We start from the raw sequence: 23,609 nt of genomic DNA on the forward strand, positions 1-23,609 counted from the left end.
CATGTTTATAAATTATAAATACAAGATTAATCTAAATGAATAACAACTGTTAGATGGTAGAATATCCTAAAATATTCAAGCATATTCTAAATATATTCACTACCCTAAAGCAAACTAATTATATAATATTTAAATATATTTAAGTATATTTATTTTAGTATATCTTATCATTAATTGAGTTTATAAAATTATTTACATTCTTCTCCAAAAAGATTTAAAATTTATACTTTTTTTAAATAAAAATAACACTATTTATTTACTTACCATCAAAGGACTGAAGAACAACTGTTAACTTATTCAAGCATTTAGTGGCTTTTACTTGACGGAAGGATAAGTACACACACCATAGCCTGCAAGAACACAAGAAACCAAAGCCTCGTTCAAGCAAAACGAAGAAAAGGAGCGAGGATGGAAAACTCACTTGGATCCGAGAGGGTGAGCATCGCCGTGTTCCCAAAGTAGCAGTTCCACTTGTTCCCCCCGTGCTTGACGAAGTAGCTGTTGAACGCGTAGGAAGCATGCGATGGAAGATCATTCGGGTAGAAGCACTGCGCTCCAAACTGGATCGCAGTGCAATCCGCAAGACCCTCGCCGCAAGCGTAATTCAGCGCCACCAGCAGCGAGTTCGCATCGGCATTCGGCTTGGCGACGCACCACACCGGACCGGGACCTCCGGGTCCAATCCCGGGGTTGTTCGGGGGGCCGGGATCCGCCGCTGGAGAAGCCGGAGCCGGGGGACTCGACGCCGGAGTGGTGGTGGAGTTTGAGCTCGAGTTTGTCGCGGGAGAGCCTGTGCTTGGAGCTGCCGCTGTGGTTTTCATCAAGCCGATGTCGTAAGATAGCGTTCCATCCGGCCGGAAGATGCCGAAGTTCCTCTCGGACGTCGGCCCCGGCTTGAGGTCCTCGTTGAAGAGAGAGAAGATGTAGGCCTCGAGCGGGACGCGAGGCCGGGCCGGAGTTCCCACACCCGAGTTGACGAAGGATATGAGGTTCCTGTTGTAGTTCATGGCGTTTTGGACGCTGACACCCGGCTCGCTCACGTCCCCGACCGACGGCCACCCCGTCTCGGACACCGAGAGCTCCATGTTTGGGAAGCCGAGCTTCTCCATGGCGAAGTAGACAGCGTCCAGCTGTGCCGAGAGGAGGTTTGTGTAGACGAGGCCTGTTCGTGGATCCGCAAAGCCTCCGTTTGGAAGAAAGAGAGCGTATGGAAGCGAGATGTCGGACGGATTGTTCCTGTAGGCGAAGTAAGGATACGCGTTGATCATGAGCGGCGCTTTGGTGAGCGACAGGAACTGAAGCACGGACTTGAGCGCGGTGTCGACGACCTTGGACTTGAAAATTCCGCTGGATGGAGGAAACGAGACCGAGAGGATGCCGAGCGACTGTGGCGACGTGACTTTCACCTGGTCGTCAGCTTTGAAACCCACGAGCGCGTTGTGGAGGTTTTGCATTGCCGGGAGGAGCACGGACGCTAGCTGCTGCTCGCTCGTGGTGAGAACCTCGTTGCCGACGCTGATATACTTGATCTTCGTCTTTGGGAGGTGCTGGACGACGTTCTTGGACACCCAGGCGTTTGCGAAGCTCGGGCTTCCCAGCCTCGGGATCTCCTCGTTGGTCACACCGATCACCACCTCGACGCCGGTGTCCGAGAGCGCAGAGAGCATGGCCGAGTCTGCGTCGTAGAGCTTGAGTTTCCCAATGGACGACGACTTAAGAAGCTTGACAACTTCCCCTGGAGGAGAAAGGTTGTCAGCCAGGCTTCCATAGTTCACGCCTATGGCTGCCTCCGCTGATAGAACGAACAGGAGCGAACGATCTCAGGCTCGGCCAGGAGAAAGGAAAAAAAACAACATACCTGACGATATGCTACACGCAAACACCAGCCACAGAGCAACGAAGAGCATAGCCACCTTGTTCTTCTTCCCGATGGTTCCAATCACCATCTTCTTCTTCCTCCTCCTCGCCTTCTCGTTCTTCGCATTCACCTCGCAATGCCCCCCGAGGAGAAAAAAATGCCACCTTTGCAAAAGTAGTAGCAAAGGCTCACAACGTACGACACTGCCGCTGCCAACATCCCAGAGCCTCTTTTCTCGTCATTCTTTCTTTCCAGTAACCGGTATTAAAGTTCCAAGCTCCTCGTCTCTTGCAGCCCACAAATCTATGCTCCTTTTCGTCCAAATTTGATAGCGACACGTCGCTAAAGCTTCTCCCTCCTTTAAACCCAGAAGCTTTTCTTCCTCTTCCGCTTCGCTTTGGCAGAAAAAAGAGGAAGAAAGGCGACCGCGAAATCGACCCGACAGCGGCAGGCAGAGATCTGGCGCTTGTTCGCTGAGACACGCACCAAATTTCTGGGAAATCCGGTGACCTATCCATCGCCGAATTTATCTGTACCTGCGTTGCCGCTCACTCCATCGTCCCAGGGCATGAAAATCGTCGCCTACCAAATCGCCCAAGAGCTCGAGCCCTAGACTCAAAGGCGGGTAATTTAAACATATTTTTGGAGGGAAATTTAAAATCCACCCAACCTAAGTGGCGGGAATTTGAATGCTGTGGAGAAGCACGTAAGGCGCGGAGTTCTTGGCATCGAGGCTAAACGCTTGCCTGGCGGCGTGCTTGGCGAGATCCGGGTTTCCATGGATCTTGCAGGATCCCACCAACGTCGTCCATGAAATCCCATCTCCGGATTGCTGCTGGATCATCTCCCGGGCCCTGTGGAGCTGCCCAGATCGCCCCAGGATATCGACTAGGGCTCGTCGATGTTCCAGGGTCTCCTCGATGCTGTAGTCCGATCGCATCGATTCCAGGCAGCTGGAGCAGCGATCGATCATCCCGGCGTGGGCGCAGGCTGTGAGGACGCTGCTGAAGGTCACATCGCTGGGTTCCAATCCCTCCATTGCCATCGCCAGGAAGAGCTCCAGGCTCAAAGCATGGTGCCCATTTAGCGCGTAGACGGCGATCATCGCGTTCCACGATATGAGATCCCGCCACGGCATTTGATCGAAGAGAGCTCTCGCCGATTCGATCCGGCTGTTCTGCCCCAATCCGGCAATGAGCGCGTTCCAGGCGACGAGATCGCGGCACGGCATGGCGGCGAAGAGCGCGATCGCGGAATTGAAGTGGGCGAAATGGGCGTAGCCAGCAATCAGCGACGTCCACGACACCACATCCCAGTGTGGCATTCGATCGAAGAGCTCTTGCGCCTCGTGGAGCCTCCCGGCTTGCGCCAGCGCGGCCACCATCGCCGTGGAGAGGATCACGTCTCGGCTAGGAGAAGGGAACCCCTGATAGAGCTCGATCGATTCTTCCAAGAGTCCGATCTGGGCATACGCCGCCAGGAGCGCCGTGGTCGCCATCGCGTCGCGCTCGGGCATTCGATCCAGCAGGCTCCTCGATTCCTCCAGCTCCCCGTGCTGGGCATAGCCCGCAACGATGGTGTTCCAGGAGATTTGATCCCGCCGCGGCATCCTCTCGAACAGATCCCTCGCGCTCGCGAGATCCTGGCGCCGCGCGTAGCCGGAGATCATCGCGTTCCAGCTGACGAGATTGCGCTGTTCCATTGCATCGAAGAGAGCCCTGGCAGCAGCAAGATCACCGCTCTCGCACAACCCAGTGATCACTGCATTGCACGACACGACGCAGTGTCGTGGCATTCGATCAAACATCGCCATCGCCTCGCCGATTCGATCGTTCTGCGCATACGCCGACAGCATCGCCGTCCAGGAGATCAAATCACCATAGGGCATCTCGAAGAACACGCGCTTGGCATCTTCCAGATGCCCATTCTGGGCATATGCCGCAAGCATGGTGTTCCAGGAAACTATATTCCTCTCCGGCATCCACTCAAACACGTATCGCGCTTTCAGGATATTCCCGTAATGCCCGTGTGCCGCGACCATAGCCGTCCACGAAACGACGTCGCGAAAAACCATACGCTTGAATATGCCTAACACGGTTTCCAGATGCCCGGCATCGGCATTTGCTGCAAGGAGGGCATTCCACGCTACTAAGCTGTGCTCCGGCATCTTTTCCAAAAGAGAATCTCCCACTGCAAGATGCTTGTTCTCTACGCACCCGCAAATCATCGCGTTCCACGTGGCAACGTTCCACGCCGGCATGCCATCGAAGATTCTTCTAGCCTCGTCAAGATACCCGGCCTGGGCATATGCTCCGAGCATCGTGTTCCACGTCACCACGTCCCTCTCCTCCATCTGATCAAAGAGATCCCGGGCGTCCGCGAGCCGTCCATTTTGGATATACGCTGCCATGAGAGTGTTCCAGGAGACGAGGTTTCTCACTGGAGGAGGAATCTCTCTAAAGACACGCTCTGCGTTGCGGAGATCTCCATTTTGCGCGTAGCCGGACATCATGATGTTCCACGAGAAGGCATTGCGAGCTTGGATGCTGGAGAAGACCTCGAATGCTTGCTCCAAGCTCCCACACTTTGCGTACATTTCCACCAGGAGGTTCTTGAGCAAGAGATTGTTCGCGAGATCGCTGCGCTCCACCTGAGCGTGAACCTCTCTTCCGCCGGACAAATCCTTGCAATCCCGGCAGCGAGTTATGCGCTGCGCAAATTCCTGGAGCGCCATTGCTTTGATCACTTGGAACCAACTTTGGATCCATGACCCCTGTAACTTTCACAGGAAAAATCGTTAAGAAGCTCGCAAGTTTTAACTAACTCCTACTTCAAATAAAACTTAGAAAAAACGCTACAAACGAAGACAAAGAAGAGATAGAAACTTATCTATGAGAGTACGTAGTAAGAGATCATACTACTCGGCGTGAAAGACTGGCCCCTGTTCGATCAAGCAAAGTGAGCTGCGAAGAAAACGTAACGGAGGCAATACGTACCGAGAGGGTATATCGTTCGTATGTGTGAACTAGCTTGTCATACTTGAGCGTCCAAGCTTCCGTGAGCTTCTTCTCCTTCATCTCCGCGTCTCTCTCGAGATTGGACACCAGCTCGCTATAGTCCTGCTCCACCTTCTGTAAAAACTGCTTTTTCTCCTCCTTGAGAGCTTTCACTCTGGCGTCCACCTCCTGGATCTTCTGGCGCTGCTTCTCGGCCTTCTCACACTCCAGCTGCTGCTTGAGTTCCTTGAGCTTCGAGCTGATCCCCTTCTTCTGCTGAATCCAGTTCTCTCGCTGCTCTCTCAGCTCCTTGAAAAGCTCAAACATTGACAGATTCGAGCCTTCGTTGTTGTCGCTTGACTCGGAAGCTGGATCCAGGCAGTCGAGCCCCTCGTCGGCTGTCCGCGAAGAGGACAGAGACAGCGACGATTCAGTGAGCGTCGAGGCGATCTGGATCTCCAGCTTTTTCGGGATCCACTTTGGCATAGTCACGCCAGAAGTCGCCACCACCTCCATTGGGAACTGCTTCTGGAAGGTCGTAGACGGTCCCAGAGTGAGCAGCGTTTCATCCCCGGACAAAGCCTCGGTGGTGGTAACTCCAGACGCATTGTTTCCAAAGTGATCCTGGCATACTGTCGGCGGCCCGCATATGTCATTCGCATCTGGTGTCGACGTAGAAAACGCAGGAGCCCCGTTGACGCAGAGATCAGGCGTGCTCGAAAGGAAAGGCCTCGAGAAACCCGGAGCTAGAGCTTGAAGATGCATCGCTTCCATGACCATGCTGTCACAGTTTCCCGTCGCTGCATGGGTGCTCAGTAACTTCTTCTTGTCCTTGATCAAGCGTTCCTTGTAAACCTCCCACCACTTGCCTAGGCGTTTAGCTGTTCGTCCCGGAACTTCGGCCGCAATGCGCTTCCATTTGTTGCCGTACTTGGTCTGGAGCTTGATGACAAGCTGCTGTTCTTCGTCTGTGAGAGGCCCCTTCTTGATCCCAGGTTTGAGATAGTTCTTCCACCTTTCGTGGCACGACTTGGGATCTCGGTCGAGCGGTTCACCCATCCGCTCGGAGATGAGGTTCCAGTCGTCTGCCCCATACTGTGTCACGTAAGCGCATAGAATAGCGTCTTCCTCGGGCTGCCAGCGTTGTCTATCTTTCGTTGCGATTGACATTTTCACAAATCCTGAAAGAGTAAACAAATGCCACCATTTGTTTAGAAAAAAACATTGAGGCGTTACCTTCTCGTGCTGTCTTTTTGCAAAGGTTGACTACATCTTCAATGGAGAAAAGAACAGGAAAAAAAAAAGAGAGAAAAAAAACCTGGCCAGCAGAAAAAAGAAGAGGAAAAAAGAAACAAGGAAACTAACGTGAACTCCAGGGCACTAAGGAACAAGAACAATCAAAGTTTACAGCTATTTTACCGCGATCTTTGATACTAAGAAGAAGATGACGAAGAAACGCCATAAACGAGAAAATACTGGCCAGGTGAACTTCGATGCGGATCACATACTACTATGATCACCACTCACCGAGGAGAAAACGCAAGAAAACCACGACGAGTTTAGCTACCCGAGGACAAGACTATCGCACTTACTTCTACATCCATGGCTGGTCACGAACTTAGCGGACTGCCATAGCTCCAACTCAAGCCAAGTTCTAAGTATATACACCAACAACGCGACGCAACATTGTTACACAAAAAACGCGAGCGATTTAGCGCATAGCCGCCATGACTGAGCAAGCAAGCACAAAAAAATTTAACGACAGGCCCTGGTAAAAAAAACCCGAGGAAATTAGCGACTGAGAGACGCCATACTTTCGATTGTTTAAGGCAGGAAAAACACCATGGAAAGAAACATCAACTTTAACGAAAGGCAAGCATCTTTTCTGTTCTTTCTTCTCGACTTTAGCGAGTGAAACGAGCCATGGGAATTGAGCTCAAAAACTTAGCGACAAGCTGCCATGGATGGAGCGAAGACGCTGTGACTTAACGAAATCCAGCCATGGAACACGCCGACTTAACGAATGGAAATGTCAAATCCAGCCATGGAACGCACCGACTTAACGCGTGATAGACATGATCGGGGGGCAGGGTTAAGCAATTCTAGCGCAGCATGGCGAGATTTCACACACAGAGAGCTCTAGCGGCCGAGAGACGCCATAAGGAAATCCTTCCTCTAGCGGATTGCCACAGCCATAGAATGCAATGCAGATCCGGGGTTAGCGACACACAGACATGGCGAGCGCCGGATAATTGGAGAGATTTAGCGCAGTGGAGCCATCTCGCTACACAGATTCAGGAAGAAGAGCTTATCTGCGAAGAAGATGAATCGCCGCACCAAAAGAGACGCCACAGCCTCCAAACGCGCACAAGAACACGGTGAGTGAGGGGTAGGGTTCTCTATTTCTTTTCAGTGCGGGCAATTACCGTGGAAAATGTGGCGAATGGGCCAAGATTGTACGCGTTCGTACACTGACCACTGCTCTTGTATATTGGTGTATTCTGACCGGACGCGTGGCGGTGGCATCTAAAGGAAAGACAAGATCCATACGGAAAATCTGGTTACTTTTAAAACTTGAACTCGGTTTCCTTTGGTTAAGAACAAAGGCATTTGTTAACAGTCTCAGTTTGATTTAATATTTAAACGAAAAATCTAAAAATAAATAAGTGAATGATAATATTTAATAATAGCATCAAAAAATATAATCTTAATCTCTCTAAGAAAATAATTGAAAATTAGGTTATTAAAAATCATAGTAAAAGAGTAGCAAGCTATGGCAACAAATATGTAATTGCATATGGGTGCATTTTTTATTTACACATGTGCAGATATTTGTTTTTGGTTTTCAATTCCACACAATCCTAGTTTGATTGTTATACATCATTTCGCTACAATTATATATCACAATATGATTATGTGCATTATAACATTTGTATGCAAAATAGTATACCACATAAATAAACACTTCATGCCACATGTGCAGCCATGTCATCTCTTTTTTGATAGCAAGATTGTGCACTTAGGCTTATCTAATATGCTATACAGCACTACAATCTTTATCAATTCATTAATAACTTCATCCCATCACCTAGTGCTGGCATGGGATTTAATTCTTTTATGTCAAACCTTTGTTCTTAGTAAAGAGATTGAATGCCCTGTTGCAATATATGTAGCATTTGCAATTCTTTTTTGTTCTAGAGTAGATTAACACCTTTGCAAATGCATGTTTAATGTATTAGAAGCTCCAACATAATGATGGCATTGCCAAATTAGTGCAATTGGCGGTTGATAATAGCCAGTACATGGAGTCTCATGGCCAACATTTGATGGGTAGTACCTTTAATGCCTAATCAGCTTTGCTTCTAATTCAGTTGAATTTAGCCACACATTCTTGCCAACTTAAAAGACAAAGTAGAAGATGCTAACATGGCAATAAACTAATAAGGATTAAGAATTCGTACTTGGACATGCATGCCAATATATACATATGCATTGAATAAAAATATTTGTGAGAAACAGTTTAAGCACACATGTCTTTTAAATTTATATATTTTGCAAGCTAATACATTGTTTGACCAGGCCACCCACCCCAGGTACACCTCTCCTTAAAGAGGTGTAGTTTCCCTCAAAACATGCAAATCACAAATTATTTGCTATAATTATCCTTATCAAATATTAAAATCTTTAATTTTTATTGTTTTGATTGGTTCTAAACAAGAGAGAGAGAGAGAGAGTAAAGTCCTTTGGTATTTTTACTGTTAAAATTAAAATTAAGATTCTTTGGGATTGTAAAAGTGAACAATTGAAAATTAATATCTATATTTATAATTATATTGACTTGTATAAATGGAAAAAGAAAATATAAGTTAGATTTTCCATAAAGATCTTGTTGGAGATGCCCGTCCCAATACACAAGAGCAGTGGCCAGTGTACAATATTGGCCCATTCACCACATTTTCCACAGTAAATTGCCTGCTGACAAAAGAAAAAGAGAACCCTACTCTCTCACTGTGCTCTTGTGCACGTTTGGATCATCTCTTTTGGTGCAGCGATTCTTAAGCTTTTTCTGGTATTTTCCTGAATTGGTAGTAAATGAACGGAACATAAAAGCAAAAAGTATACAACCTGATTGTTGCCCCTCTAATTTCTTCTTGCTTGTTGGATTATTTCCCCTTCTTTCTTTCCGTCTTGTCTCTTGGATCCCTTGGAGGATGTATTTGGCTTTATAATTTCTTTGTGCAACCGGGTGCTTGCTTGATTTCGTCATCCCAGGACACTTTCATGGGCACAGCTTCCATGTGATTAAGCACTGATTTGATGGTGCTTTCCTTCCTTTTTCAACTTCAAATATAAATTCTATAATATTTATCCTTCTATTTAAGAACAAAGTGGGCCATGAAAGAAAACCTTGCAGCACATACTTTCGTATGCGACCATGACAGGATTCTCATACCAATTGATTGCACCAATTTCTAGAGAGAGAGATCACGCACTGACCTTCTGCACATTCTCATGAATTCATATATATTGTTTATACGGTCTTGTAGCACCCACCATGAAGCATGAGATTTTAAAGAAGATTGTTGTTGCATTGCTCCACGAATGAGAATTCGAGAATTTCTGAGAAGAGTGGCTAGAAGAAATTAACCACAATTTGGAACAATGATAAGAAAACTAATATGATTACAAAAAGTTTTTAAGAGCTTAAAATCTCAGCCGTTAGATTGCCAAATATCTTAGGTGCTTAATTCAATCCTTTAAAAACTATAAACAGAGTTTAAAGTAATCCAAATGGGAATCAACCTTTTTACAAGTTATAATATTCTACAAATGGTCATGAAATATTTGGAGGTGCTGGGTGATCTGTGCCTTCTCTCACTCTCTTTTTCTTTTCCTCAAGAGCTCTCTATGTGCTCACAGCTCACAGTGTTCTTAACTGTGCCGGGGAGCCTCATGTCAGTGGATGGCATCGGTGTGGTGAAGCTACCTTCTTCTTTCCAGAGGCCCGGACGAAGGCATCCACGGAGCAACACTCTGGAAATGGTGTCCAAATCCTCAAACTTTTGATCGTTCCTCGGAAGAGTTTACTTTGAGTGGAGCCCAACTTGCTCCGGGATGCCGGCGTAGAATTTCATTGCGTTGGCTTTGCCGAAGGCTTGGATCTGTGACCAGATTCCGGCCGCGATGGGCAGGCAGCTCACAGTGTCTTGTCGTTGAAAGGACCGGGCGGCAAAAACACACCATCCTGGAAAACAATTTCTAGAGTTCTTTACCCAAGCAAATGCTATATAGTGTGCGCAAAAGCGTGCCAAGGTTCCCAGGATCCTGTAGACAAACTCACCATTTGACAACTTTTAGACAAGGGCCTGGAATCTGCGCCTGGTCCCGGGCAGCGAAGACCAGGGCCTCTGACTCAGCGCGTCGGGGCTCGCAACATCCCACGGTTCCAATGCCCCGGACACAAGAGCGATCATAAGTTTCTTCACCAGGATTGGGACGAAACAAGTTTTGTCATCTCCTGCTCCCGGAAGCGGCAATGGCTCATGCGGCCGTTTGATGCGTGCCGATCATCGCTCTCCAAGGGAAGGAATTGGGGGGCGATTCCGATCGAAAAACCATCCTCGCGCGATCCAGGCTCCAAGCTGGCACGATGTCAGTAACAAGCTAAGAGTATCTCTTACTTACCAGAAGAAAGAAAAGATGAGCATGGATTCGCTGGTGTGGAACTGCTCCCTCCCAATTCCCAGTGCTCAATGCCGCACACACCAGAACGATGATTAATTGATTGTTAAGAAAACAATCAAAAAAGAAAAAGAATATGCTCAAAATGGATCAGATATTTAAACACTGGAAGGGGGACCAGAGTTGGAAAGTCTCACCGTACGACGAGAAGCAATTCCTCGAGGACTACGTAGCTACCCTGCCCCGTCCTGGGTGAGAGCTTACGATTAGAAGTCCATATCCTAGCATTTACTTCCACAGGGTCACGAATCGGCCACAGCGACCAGGGGAGTTGGTGTTTTTGGCTGCTGGCTCGGTGATGGACGCGTATCCCGTGCTAGACTCGAAGCTGGAGCAAGCGGCACGGAAGCCATGGGTTGTCTACTGCGTCTTGCTCTTCCACACGCACCTTGTGGCATTCCTCAAGTGGGAGCGCCACGCTGATGGTAGGGTGACGAGGGAAACGTGTGAGTCGGTGTATAGTTTCCACCGTAGAGATGCAAGGAAAGATATCGGGCCGGCGATTCATACCATGGTAAGCGAAGTGAATGCAACCAGATTGAAAGTTGAATCGGCTTACACCTGTATCTACTGGTATGACGAGAATAAATATCCGCCCTATGTCTGCTGAGTTTGCGGGCCCTGTACAGCCTCCCAATCGCAACGGACTGCAGAGGTTCTTGATCTCAAATCACTGGCTAGCAGCACGCTCTAGAGAAGTGGCTGAAAGTATCGAATTTTCAATCCAGTAACCATCTGAACCTGCATAAAAAAGCGCCAGTAAGCAGGAAAGAAATAGGTCGCTCTTCTTTTCGATCAAGAGAGCGGTGGATGGAACTCTCTCGTTGGCTATGCAGCGTTCCAACGCCGAGAATGGTAAGGGATACAACGGTTGCTTGTTTCGTGGAGAGCAGTCACCGTGGCCGCTTCGGTCGGGTACCATCAAGTGCTCCCCTTCTTCTATGGCTTTTTGTTCGCATGCCTCAAAACTTCATGGCATATTATTCTGTTGTATAGCTTCTGTTTTTTCATGTTTTTCGAAAACCGGTTTTTTTCTTTCCATTTGGATGCCTGCTTTCCAGTAAATTTGGGCACGAAAAAACACAATATTGCTCAAAAGGTGGTGGTTTTTGGTATGGTTGTTCTATGATGTCCGGTAGAAAGAAGAAAGAAAATGATTTTATGGTCTCCGTGGCGGCCTGTGGCGGACCGTGACTTCGTGTTGGAGAACTCGTATTTTGTCACGTCTACTGGTACCGGAACTCTGGATCAATGTCTTGTAGGAGTTGGCACCTCCGGTCTCCAAGATGTTGGAGAAAGTACGCCAGGGGGTACCGTCGGAGAGGAACCGAGCCACCGAGAGACTGTGAAAATCCAGCTCAGGGAAGTATATGGGAAGGCGCAAACATCACATGGTGTGGATCTTCTACCCCTCAGCAGCACAGCGGGCATTGGCATTCCTGCCATGGCCGAGCAAGCAAGTGCCTTGCGTGCAGCCCCAGAGAGTTGTAGACCTACCTTGTCGTGTTGACATTCTCCAGGTAGAAACTGAATTTCTTCTTCCTCGAGCTCACTTGGAATATGCTGGGCAGAGTGCCCTAGGTATAAGAGTGCCCTATCCCACATGCCCAAGCTCAAGTGCTTTCCTTTGATATATAACGGCTCGCGAAGATGATTATTGTAAGAGCGCGCCCGCTTCAAGGTGGGAGTCAGCACGGTGTTATCCCCGGAGGGGGATGATGACGTGGTTGATAATGCGGGGCACATCGCGTCAGGCGGGTAACCGAGCATCGCTATAGCTCTAGCTCTCGCCAGTGAAGGGATCACGCGCTTTTTTTTCTTATCTTTTCAACGCGCGATCCCGTTCATACTGAGGGCTAGAGTTTATGAGCAGGAGTAGGCTAATCAATGATCCAACAAAGGTAGCACAACTTTAGACATCCTAAATTTCTTCTTCAGAAAAATAGTCCAAACTTTCACCAGCGAAGACCTCTGGACTGACTCCAACTTCTGCCCCGAATGGCTCCAAGAGAAACTCGTGAGCTTGGAAGAACTCGCTTCAAAACAAGTCCATCCCCGCAAGTAAGTTTTATTGATCTAGTTTCGAGTTTGATACTAGCTCTACGATATCGAACAGGCTCTTAAACTCTACGATGAGAGAGATTGAGGGAATATTCGTGATTCCCTCTTAGGTGTCGTTTTTTATTAGTCAATAAGAGAGACGCCAAGCAGGTCCCGGGCGTAGCACCAGCAGCGGTTGGCATTCCAGAGTACATTCGTGATTTTCTATCCCGAATATGGTATTGGAGCAGGATCATGTCCCACTCTGAAAAAGAAAGATGGCACCCCCTCGATGGCAAAGATTTCCAGTCATGGAAAACTCAGATGCTATTTTACTGAATGGAAAAGGATCTCTAGAGCGTGATCTAGAGCAGCCTCAAGCCAGAGGACAATGCGGATGAGAAAAAGGAGTGGGACACCAAGAACAACAAAGCTTTAGTGGTCTTGGGACGAGGCCTCAGAAAGAAATATAGAAGCTACCTTGACATTGACAAGACGGCAAAGGAAAACTGGGATGCTGTGTGTGTGATCCTTGGTACAACAACCAGAGCAAGATTGTTGGAACTCAAAACAGCTGTAAACAAGGGGAGACAGAATCCATAAGTGATTTTGCCAGTGCTCTTGTTGACATCACCAAGCAAATCGATGCAGTTCAAATAAGGACTTTGATGAAAATGAGTTGATCACAATTTTCTTCAAGGCGCTTAAAGGACCAATGTAGGGTCGCATCATTTAAGTTCTAGTAACACTTTCAGCTAAATGGTAGCCGATCTCACAGTGTTAGAGGGTTTTCTCAAGTCAGGGCAAGTGAGCTTGAATGAGAAAGAATTGGCACTCTTCACAGGATAAAGGAATGATCTGTCACAAGGTGGGACAAACTAGGACCAACGAATGATCTGGGCAAGACCAGCAAACCAGAAAAGTTCAAGAAGAAAAAGAAGAATAATTGCTGTAACATTTGCAAGAAACCAGGGCACTGGGCACGAGATTGCACAGACGAAGAGGCCAAGAAAGCTAAGGAGGCATGAAAAGCTGAGGCAAAGAGAGTGGCAGCAAAAAAGAACAAGTCGGCCAACTTTGCTAAGACAGCAGAAAGTAATGAGGATGACAATTAGGAGGACATGGTTGACCATGGTAACTTATTCATCAAAGAACACTCTTGGTATAGAAGCAGAAGTGGTGTACCTTGATTCTGGGGCAAACAAACACATGACACACCTCAGGAAATTTTTCACCACGTTGAAGAAAGTTCCAGGAAATAAGCGAATTTTTCTTGGTGATAACTACTCATACAGTGTTGGGACAATTGACATCAAGCTGCCAATAGGACAGATTGCCAGTGTGAAAAATGCTTCAAGACACTCTTTTCAATGGGAAAGATTGTTAATTGTGATCTGGAGATCACATTCACAAAGAGGATGTGTGCAATCACAGATGTGAATGGAAAGAAGACAAGCTGATCTCTATCAACTTAATGCCAAGGTGGTGCAGCCAGTAAAAGCTCTCTTTGCTAAACCACCACAGTTTTCTCTCACGAAGTAGCTGCGGATGACTTGAAAGAAAGTGACAACGAATTTCCAGTTAGGGCACGCGCAATCACACGAGGCAGAGCTGAAGGAGCCGGTGAGGGGAATGGAAGCGGCGACCAGGATGATCCAGGAGGCAACGAGGATGGTGCAGAGAGCGTGGATGGTGCTGGAGGCGATCCAAATGGAGGTGAGGGCTTGCTCCCTGAAGCTGAGGGCTTGCTCCCTAAAGCTGAAGGCTTGCCACTCGACACAGCAGGCATTGGAACCAGTGGGAGCACTAGGATAGCAAACCCGAGGAAGACCACGGTGGTGAGCGCACTGTTGGCAAGACCAGGGCTAAAAATAGTGAGGGCAGTTTGAGACGTTCTGGCCGTGAGCGCGCACTCACAGAGGCTGGGCGTCAATACAGGGAGCAGCTGGACATAGCGGGCTTCTCGGCAAGAAACCAAGGCTGCTAGAGACCGATCAGTGACAGTGCCAATTCCTGAGACCTCTTACGATCCAGTCTTTTATTTTGCCAACTCTAGCATGGAGGAAGAAGGGGAGCAAGGCGAGAACCAGCTTCTCCTTCTCTTCAGCCGAAGACCATGGAAGAAGCTCTTGCCGGACCTGATGCGGATCAGTGGCACACTACTCATCAAGCTGAGTACAGCTCATTGAGACCTGGGATCTTGTGGAGCTGCCACCTGGGAGGAAGGTGATCAAGACCAAGTTCCTCTTGTGGCTCAAGACAAGACCTGATGGAGACACGTGCTACAAAGTCAGATTTGTTGCGAGAGGATTCTCACAAGTTGAAGGAGTCGACTTCTATGAGACCTTTTCACCAGTGGTGAAGCTCACATCAATTCATTCAACTTCTCTACGACTTAGCAGCTCACGGAGACATGCCCGTCGAGCACATGGATGTGACGACGGCGTTCCTGAATGGTGACTTGGAGGAGGAAGTCTACATTGAGCAACCAGCCGGATTTATTGCCAAAGGACGAGAGCACCTGGTGTCCAAGCTCAAGAAGGCCCTCTATGGCCTGAAGCAATTGCCTTGTGCCTGGTACGCAAAGATGAACTTGTTTCTTTTTGCCCTTGGCTTCTAGAGTCTCTCTGCAGACACTAATGTGTATATTAAGCAAGTGGTGCTGTTGGCTTTGTACGTGGACGGCTGCTTGCTCCTCAGCAAAAGCAAGAAGCTGATTCATCAACTGAAGAAAGATCTCAGCTCGAGATTCAAGATGGTGGACTTTGGGAGCATCAAGTACTGTCTTGGCATCCAAATCTTTAGTGACAGGAGGAAGAGAAATGTCTCAAAAGAAGTATATTGAGGAATTCTTCTAGAAATTCAAGCTTAGTGATGTCAACTCTGCATCAACGCCAATGGAAGTTGACATGCACCTCAGTAAGGACATGGCACCTTAGATGGAAGCAGCAAAAGCAGTGATGGAGAGGATCCCATACAGGCAGATGGTTGGCAATTTAGTCTACCTCATGGTTTGTACTAGGCCAAACATTGCCTATTCAGTGGGAGTGGTTTCGCAGTTCCTGGCAAATCCCACCCAGCTTCCAGCACTGGCAGGCAGTTAAGCATGTGTTTCATTACCTGAAGGGGACAGCCGATTATGTTTTGTGCTACACAAAACAAGAGCAGCCTCAACTCAAGCTGTGGGGATTCTCGAATGCAGACTGGGCAGGGGAAGTTGATCAGTGTAAATCAACTTCTGGCTATGTCTTCAGCCTGGGCAGCACAGCAGTTACATGGAGCAGCCAGCGACAGCCAATCGTGGCTCTCTCGAGCACAGAGGCTGAGTATATCGGGATGACCCAAGCAGCCAAGGAAATTCTTTGGCTCAGGACTCTGCTGAACGGTCTAAGCTACAAGCAAGGGGAGGCAACGGTTCTGCATTGCGACAATCAAGGAGCTATTGCCTTGACGAAGAATCCAAGATTTCATCACAGGACAACCACCAGCAGTGTTCGCGCGACACGTACAAGCTCTGGGCGTGAAGACAAGAAGTATCGCGAGCTCAACTTGAGTGGGAGTATTGAGGGAATATTCGTGATTCCCTCTTAGGTCAAGTTGACCCCGTCATGTCTGTTCAATAAGAGAGAACCCGGCAGGCCCCGGGTGTAGCGCCAGCAGCGGCTGGCATTCCAGAGTACACTTGTGATTTCCTATCCCGAATAGGTGTGAGACTCCATCACCTCCCCTCGCTGAGGTTTTGTACCAGCTTCAGAGAGCTCCAGGCACGGACCTTGTCTCGTCCGGGAGTGACTGATTCCAAAAACTTGCTGGTTTCCACCAACTCGGTAGTGTCAGATATATTAGATGACCTGGCGCTTCCTAAAGGTAAGAAAGAGTCTTGTCTTCCAAGTGACGCATTTTTTAGCTTCTGCCTTTCTTATATAAGGTCGGTTGGGGCTAGCGAAAGACAGGAGAGGGTGTCACCATGGGAGATAGAGCCATTTATTGCTCCCAATGTGACTCCCCCGGTTTCAACGAAGAGATTCACGATACTCTCTACATGCACTTTTAATTCACGGTTGGTCTAGTCAGTCGAAAGTCATACGACAATCATCTTCGTCAGATCCTACAGGCCAACCGTAATTTACATCTCACAAGTACGAGGCTGACGAGAGGGAAAACTTTCTCCTGAAGTTTCCTACAGCTCTCTATTCTGAGGGCTGAAGTAAATCCAAGATTGCCAAGCCCCGGAAAGGAGGGGCTACCATCTCATCATAAAGGCGATATGCACCAGCAGCATCTTAGGCTTCACTTATCAGCAAGCAGCATTAAGTTGCCCAGTCTACTTGTAGCCTCAACATATGATCTCTTCGAATGCTTCACGGCTTTTCGCCTTCACTAGCTTCACGGCATTTTCAGCTTCACGGCTTTTCGCATTCTCTATGGATGGGCCAGCACCGTCAAAGACAACGTCGACAAGGATCTCGAGTTGGAAGCTTCCGGCTTCAGGAAGTGTTTTCCTGGCCAGAACTGGAACCAGCAGCAGCAACAACAGCAACCAAGCAGGACGTGCACCAAAGTAAGATCTCATTCTCTATTTGAAGCGCCCGACTTTGAATCTCTTCTACTTTTCAAAGGTTCACAAACACGGTGCAATGGGACGAGCTTTGGACTTGTCCAAGTTTCGGCGATACACGCAACTCCTGGAAGAGCTGCAGCACCTGTTCGGCACTGACGAGAACCTGAACGTCCGAGTGGCAAGAAGAAAGAGTGCTAAGATGATATGCTCGATCAAACAACTCAAACAGGCTAAGTGCAAAACAACGGTCTAAGGAACTCTCAATGCGAAGGGAAACTTGTGAATAACAAAACTAACGATCTTTGAAAGTTGATGATACTTACATTCATGTTGTCAGGTTTGTGTGTCTTTCAATTTGTTCTAATTTCTTGTCAATTTTTTGAAAAACACAAGTGACGTGTTGGTGCTGCTCAACCACGATAAGAACGCTGTGTCCAAGAAGAAAAATGCTACGAGATTGGAGAGATTTTGTGTCAACGTTTTGGAGAAATTATCAGCACTTTGAGTTATGTTGTTGCTGGGCTCAATGCAAGACCTGGGAAACAACGTTTGGCACCTGCAATCTTCAGAACTTCAATCCAGCTGAAGGCGACAATGATCCAACCTCAATGAAATCAACGATCATGAAAACTCCGAAGGCAAAGGAATGTGCATAGCGTGAATTTACATGAGAGTCAACTCATATACTGTTTGTCTAACTAGGATGTTTGATGTTCAACGAAATGGAAGTTGAAGTTTAACAATGAGCTGTTTGTTCAACGAACTGGACAACACGCTTCAACCTTCCAGGTTTATGTTCTCTTTAGTGTTTCTCTAACTTCTTTTTGTTTTTGCAACGCCATGAAATTGCAACGGTGCCATAGAACAACGTTCCAGGGCCAGCTTAGATGGAAGTTTACGCTTTGGCAGTGGCAAAACCAGATGATCTATACAAAGCCCTGTGGTTTCCTTGAAAAGAAATGAATACATTTACAAAGTTGCAAACATATGTCGAGTAGTTATTGCAAAAAACACCAAAGTAGCTTGTGAGCTTCCCAGAGACGAGCGTCTGGGCGCTGTGGCAGCTACCTCTTGTAGCTGGAAGACCTCGGGCTCGTCACTTCCAAAACTTCCAAGCCGATCCCCTCTGGCGTGAGCACGAGCATCTTCGTGTCCTCCGTCCACGGCCGAGGAATTTCTTCCAGTCCAGTCGAGTGTTTTCATCCAGTCTTTGGTCCAGCCTTGCCACTAGCGTGCCTCTGGCTCCCTGGCCTTCGGGAGTAGACTCAAAAGCTCGAGCTCATCTCCGCTTTTCAGGTAATCGAGCTCGTGCCTTCAGGAGCATAACGTCTTCTGTTCGAAGTTGCAGTATCACGGGCAGTCTCGGTCTCCTTGGTGTACTGCTGGTTGGTTGTATCTCTCCACAAAACTCACAACCTTTTCCTGGATCGACTCAGGGACGTCGCCACCTTGGAGCCGAGACGCAAACGCGAGACTCTTTTCGCAGTCCCTAGAAAATGCTCCAGAACACCCGACGCCAGTTCGCCAGGATCCGGGATCGGACTGCTCCATCCAAAATGCTGGCTGCGACACGGTTAGCCTCTGGTTCTTCATAGCCGAGCTTGCTCAGGAACACTTCCAGCGGAGCCAGTAGAGACTTGTATTGAGCTCTCACGCAGTCGAGGATTGCCTCAGCCGACAATGGTGAGAGAGCTAGAGCAAACGCGGTTCAAGACGAGGAAAGGGAGGCAGTCGGCAGAGCTCCAGCACGTAGAAAACTGGCTGCAAAGTCGCAAAGCTGTTCCAGCCTGCGCGAGGAGTGTCTTGATCCTTATACCAAGCTTCCGGCGAAGTCGCAAGGTCGGAAGAAGGCCACTCGCACTGGCAGCGTTTGTCACCTCCGCTGTAGCGTCGTGGAGTGCTTTGTTAAAGACTCCTACGTAGTCTCCGGGCCTGGCTTTGGTTTCGTCCTGTGACGAGTTTAACGTAGACTAGAGCTTTTCTGCCACCAATCCATCTTTGACAAGAGACTCCATCTCCTGGAACGCGATCATCTCGGGGTATGTCCAGTGCGGCCATGGCGAGGAACCTCTGGAGCTCTTTGAGAGAATGCAGCGAGACGAGACGGTGGCACCGGCGGCTCAGACCTTCGTCGTGAAGATCAAGGCTTGCCGGGCCTTGGGCTGGCTCGAAAAGGGACAAGAGAACCACAAACAGGCTTCCAGGAGCAAGGTCGAGCTGGATCTCTTTGTGGCAAACAGCCTTTTGGACATGTACGCTAGCTTTGAACTCGAGATGTGGTCTCCTCGACGTGTGTGATCTCCGGCTACGCGCAGCTCGGCGATGGCGAGCGAGGCCTGCGCTGCTTCTTCCAAGTTCCCGAGCCTACGTTGCCGTTTTTTAAAAGCTTGCATCGCTCTCGCGATCCAGCAGAAGGGCCGGCTCGTCAAAGGCAAGGTGGCGAGGAGCGTCGCACTCGAGCGAGCGAAAGCCCGGACATCACCAGCTGGACGTGATCGCTTCCAACCTTGATCGACTTGTACGAAGCATGGCCGACCAGTGGGATCGGCATTCTAAGCTAGGTGTCTGGGTAACTTCGTGCGAGCGAAGCTAGGGCAAAATAACTACAAAGCGGCACTATAAAAAGAGAGAGAGAGAGAGAGTTATGTGGGTAGAAAATTTCCTTCTAAGGCTTACTGTTTCCAATCAGTCAATCGTCGCGACTAAGAGAAAAAGGGCAAACCTATGAACAGCGATCTTAATCGAGGGAGCCTACATTGTTCCAGGGAGCTCACAATTTCACGGCAGAGCAGGCTAGAGGGACGATTTGATCCAGGGTTTCAGGTTTTCGACAGGATGACCAACAGGAATGTGGTGTCTTGGACCGCGCTGATCCTCGGATACGCCCGAGGTGGCGATGGCGAGACAGCCCTCCAGCTCTTTCAAGTCGTGAAGAACAGTGGCATCGCTCCAAACGCTCTGATCACGTACAGCTCCGTGCTGAGAGCTTGCGGGAGCGTTGCGGCAGTGGATATCGGCAGGGCGATCATCCGAAAGGCGGGGCTGGAGCTTGAGCCAGCCTTCTCATCAGCCAGTCAAGTCCGGAAGCATGGGCGAGAGTGGTGTTTGACACAGCTCCGGTGAAAGATCTGGTAACTTGGCCGGGGGCGACGTCGGTCGAGTGCTGGAAACCTTCCACGCCATGCGCAAGGCTCGAGTTCCTCCACACCTTCCTCTTCATTCTCACGGCTTGCAGCCATGCGGGGCTCGTCGAGAAAGGAAGAACTTACTTTCAGCTCATGAAGTCTCCGGAGTTTGGGCTCTCTCCAGCGACGGAGCACTACACTTGCATGGTGGACTTGCTGGGACGAGCAAAGCGGCTGGACGACATGCCTTGCGAGCCCGACATGATGGCGTGGATGACGATCCTGGTGGCGTGAAAGCTGGAAGAGCAGCGTTTAAGGAGGTGTTGAGGTTCGATCGGGACGATGCGGCGGCGTGCGTTCTCATGGCGGGGATTTACTCCGCGGCAGGAATGCTGGCCGAGAGTTTGGAGGTGGAATCCATGAGAAGGCAGGCGAAAGCGTGCAAGAAACCCGGGCAGAGCTGCGAAGAAGTTCGTGGCCGTGGACTGAGCCACGACATCTCGGACGAGGAAAAGGTGGCGGCGATTGGATGCGCACGCCAGTTTGCAAGGACTATCACAGCGCCACGGTCGTGCTGGAAGAAGGTGGTGACGTGACGTGAGCCGGTCTCATGTCTTTGGGAATGGCCGGTGTTCCTGCGGTGATTTCTGAAGCTTTTGTATCTAGAATTCATGGAGTTCACGGATAGATCATCCCAATACACGCGTGGAAAACAGACTCGACCACTGCCAAACTTCCAAGAGCCAAGCGCTGCTTTGCCTCGATCCGCGTACCAAAACTCTCGAAAGATCCACGCCATCTCCAATAAAAATGGTAGAAGAAGCTCTGTGCAACCAAATCCCTCGTTTAGGCATGAACTGCAAAAACCATCTTTGATCCATGACACGATTAGGTTTTTAGAAAGGTGTGTCATGATCTCCTTGCATCTACTACCTTCTCTACCGTGGCCAGCTTGAGGACGTTGGCGAGCGTCTCGTAGCGCTGCTCGCGGATCATCCAGATCCGGAAGAGTGGAGGCGGCTGCTCGACAAAGCCGTCTTCGTCCACGTGATCACACGTCTCCCTCACGCTCTCTCTTGCCCAGAAGACTTGTGGCGCCTGCTCAACAAGGACGTCTTCATCCAGGTAATCTGTGTGTGTCTTGGCCGTCGAGTCTAACTCTTCAAGTGTGTGGTAGACAGTGCCAAGGAAAAGAGAGAAGCGAGCATCAACCTTCGGACGAGATCATCGACGCAGCCCGCGACTACGTGCTTGCTGATGACCGGCGCAAACGATCATACCTAGAAGATATGGGGCGAGGGCAGTATGCCTACAATAGCGTGGATGCTGCTGTGATGCCGAGGATGGCTGCCATCCTCGAGGACCCAGTCCAGTTCCGGGACTTCATCCGGAACGAGGAGGGGAAAATAGGAGGAGGAAACGGGTGGGCATTTCTGTGCCGGGACATCAAGTGCTACGAGCGACTTTGGTTTCGCTTGCTCGAGCTGGGCGTGTTTGTGTCGAATCAATATCCGGTGATGGAGCCGCCGCAGCACGATCTCTTCATGGAGTACATCTACATCGTCGACTTGGATTCCGGGACTTTCTCGGTCAGCGCCTGCCATGTTGTAAATTCGGGTACCTCCTGGAAGGTAAGCGTTTCTGGATTCCATGTCGGGAGCTTGTTCTTGTGTCTTTGTGTAGATGGGGAAGATCCCCAAGAACTGGTTTCGGCGCCTCCTAGTTCCAGTGCCCTGGATCGAGCTAGCCATTGCGTACTCGCCCGCTGTTAAGAGGATCGTCCTGGAGAGGCTCAACCGCAGTGAGAACTTTCTGTTTCGCATGGTGGTCGACAAGCTCAGCGCTCCATACCAGAGCTTCCACGAGTGTCTCAACATCCTGCAGCTCATCCAGAAGTTTTTGTTTGCCAAGAACAGTAATAATCTTTATGCCAAGGTTACTGTGAACCAGCTGGTGCGTTCACTGTCAGCAGTTGATCAGTCTCAGGCGGTAAGAAACTCTCCTCTTGAAAGTGTTTTACACAGATTCTTTGTTTTCTTACAGGTGCCACAAGAGGACAAGGATATTGAGGAAAATGATTTGGGGGAAGAGGGAAACCTTGCATTGCACACGGTCTTAGAGGTCCTGCTTTTTAGGTCGTGAAAAGTGTAATTTGATTCGTAAAATATTCTGTGATTTCTCTAATTTAGATTGCTTGGCATATATTCTAAAATAATTTGTTGTAAGTTGCTTGATTTGCTTAATTGTAGTGTTATTGAATAATCCAATTGATCAATCATATTTTGTGAGTGCTTGGAATATGGAAGAAAGGGAATATAGAAATGTGCATATTAATTAGCCCCAAAACCCTAGTTTATATACAGGAGCGAATGGTCCAGATTGAAACCAATCCAACGGTTACCAAAATCCCACTACGCTAATATTAATATACGACATCGTAATCATACACTTCGCCCTCACATCATCCCCTCCCCTCGGGATAATGGAAGACCATCAGGGTTCTCTTGAAGATGGGCCGGGATCCGGAGGAACGTTAGGAGGAGGCATCGGTGGATCTGTAGGTGGTAATAACTCCTTCTGATCCCTTTGTACGAAGTGTTTTAGCCGCTGCACATGCACAATCTTTGGAGGATTGGCCTGCTGAACGTCATGCCGAACCCCATAAACTTGTGGTCCAATTTGTCGCAACACTCGATACGGTCCTTTCCACTGCGCAAGAAACCCCTTAGATAAACCACATACCATAAGATGGGGAAAATGGACTAACACCAAATCATCCACTTTATACTCCGCAGGTGGACGATGATGGGAGTTGTAGCGCCGTTGTTGTCCCACTTGTACGCGGCCTAAGTGTTTGGCAGACTCTGCTCGGACAAGTGGAAGAATGCTCGTCAAATACTGATCCCATGATCTAGCATTGGCAGCACGTGGCAATCACGAAGGCAAACCCAGCTCCGTTGGTAATATTGGATCATGACCATATAGGAGTTTATATGGTGAAGCACCAACAGAATTCTACACCCCTGTAACATATGCATACCGAAGAGACGGCAAATAACCATCCCAATCCGAATGCTGAAAGTTCACATACTTCGCAATCATCCCTTTGAATGTCCGAATAAGCCGTTCCACCAGACCGTCTGATTGTGGATGATAAGCACTCGTGAAAGTGTGGCATATCCCTAACTGAGACATCAAAACATGAAATGCCTCAGCCATAAATGCAGAATCATTATCCGAAAGAATCCGCTCTGGACAAGAATGCTGGAACACCACTCGATTGAGGA

At 48.7% G+C, this 23,609-nt stretch overlaps 4 protein-coding genes across 4 annotated transcripts; 1 reads left to right on the forward strand and 3 right to left on the reverse strand.

The window, feature by feature from the left end:
• Positions 1 to 136: 136 nt before the first annotated feature.
• LOC9629146 (glucan endo-1,3-beta-D-glucosidase) lies at positions 137 to 2,342 on the reverse strand. Its single transcript, XM_002962267.2, has 3 exons — positions 1,859 to 2,342; positions 422 to 1,792; positions 137 to 350 (listed from the first exon to the last, which is right to left on the reverse strand). Exons 1-3 carry the CDS (start codon positions 1,944 to 1,946, stop codon positions 316 to 318), a joined length of 1,494 nt encoding a protein of 497 aa, XP_002962313.1. The 5' UTR covers positions 1,947 to 2,342; the 3' UTR covers positions 137 to 315.
• LOC112348666 (pentatricopeptide repeat-containing protein At4g02750-like) lies at positions 2,047 to 4,592 on the reverse strand. The gene is made up of 3 exons (XM_024681634.1): positions 3,930 to 4,592; positions 2,565 to 3,785; positions 2,047 to 2,394 (listed from the first exon to the last, which is right to left on the reverse strand). Exons 1-3 carry the CDS (start codon positions 4,590 to 4,592, stop codon positions 2,047 to 2,049), a joined length of 2,232 nt encoding a protein of 743 aa, XP_024537402.1.
• A 79-nt stretch (positions 4,593 to 4,671) lies between these two features.
• On the reverse strand, positions 4,672 to 7,259 carry LOC9647120 (transcription factor AS1). The gene is made up of 3 exons (XM_002962269.2): positions 6,091 to 7,259; positions 4,855 to 6,035; positions 4,672 to 4,799 (listed from the first exon to the last, which is right to left on the reverse strand). The coding sequence occupies exons 2-3, from the start codon at positions 6,022 to 6,024 to the stop codon at positions 4,776 to 4,778; spliced, it is 1,194 nt and encodes a 397-aa protein (XP_002962315.1). The 5' UTR covers positions 6,025 to 6,035; positions 6,091 to 7,259; the 3' UTR covers positions 4,672 to 4,775.
• A 12,465-nt stretch (positions 7,260 to 19,724) lies between these two features.
• Positions 19,725 to 20,320, forward strand: LOC112348668 (pentatricopeptide repeat-containing protein At2g33680-like). Its single transcript, XM_024681648.1, has 2 exons — positions 19,725 to 19,774; positions 19,963 to 20,320. Exons 1-2 carry the CDS (start codon positions 19,725 to 19,727, stop codon positions 20,318 to 20,320), a joined length of 408 nt encoding a protein of 135 aa, XP_024537416.1.
• The last annotated feature ends 3,289 nt before the right edge of the window (positions 20,321 to 23,609 follow it).

The sequence above is a fragment of the Selaginella moellendorffii genome, unplaced genomic scaffold (assembly GCF_000143415.4).
Source record: "Selaginella moellendorffii unplaced genomic scaffold, v1.0 SELMOscaffold_1, whole genome shotgun sequence".
Lineage (NCBI taxonomy): Eukaryota > Viridiplantae > Streptophyta > Lycopodiopsida > Selaginellales > Selaginellaceae > Selaginella > Selaginella moellendorffii.

Excerpts from the sequence above, each read along its gene's own strand:
- LOC9629146 (XM_002962267.2), bottom strand. The coding sequence starts at position 1,946 with ATGGTGATTGGAACCATCGGGAAGAAGAACAAGGTGGCTATGCTCTTC. Across the intron at positions 1,793-1,858 it reads TGCGTGTAGCATATCGTCAG|CGGAGGCAGCCATAGGCGTG; the intron begins GTATGTTGTTTT and ends TCGTTCTATCAG. Across the intron at positions 351-421 it reads GCTCACCCTCTCGGATCCAA|GCTATGGTGTGTGTACTTAT; the intron begins GTGAGTTTTCCA and ends GTGTTCTTGCAG.
- LOC112348666 (XM_024681634.1), bottom strand. The coding sequence starts at position 4,592 with ATGGCGCTCCAGGAATTTGCGCAGCGCATAACTCGCTGCCGGGATTGC. Across the intron at positions 3,786-3,929 it reads TAGGCATATTCAAGCGTATG|AATGGGCATCTGGAAGATGC; the intron begins GTTTTTCGCGAC and ends GCATATGCCCAG. Across the intron at positions 2,395-2,564 it reads CCAAGAACTCCGCGCCTTAC|GTACAGATAAATTCGGCGAT; the intron begins GTGCTTCTCCAC and ends GCGGCAACGCAG.
- LOC9647120 (XM_002962269.2), bottom strand. The coding sequence starts at position 6,024 with ATGTCAATCGCAACGAAAGATAGACAACGCTGGCAGCCCGAGGAAGAC. Across the intron at positions 4,800-4,854 it reads ACGAACGATATACCCTCTCG|GGGCCAGTCTTTCACGCCGA; the intron begins GTACGTATTGCC and ends TTGATCGAACAG.
- LOC112348668 (XM_024681648.1), top strand. The coding sequence starts at position 19,725 with ATGGCCGACCAGTGGGATCGGCATTCTAAGCTAGGTGTCTGGGTAACT. Across the intron at positions 19,775-19,962 it reads CTAGGTGTCTGGGTAACTTC|GGAGCTCACAATTTCACGGC; the intron begins GTGCGAGCGAAG and ends ACATTGTTCCAG.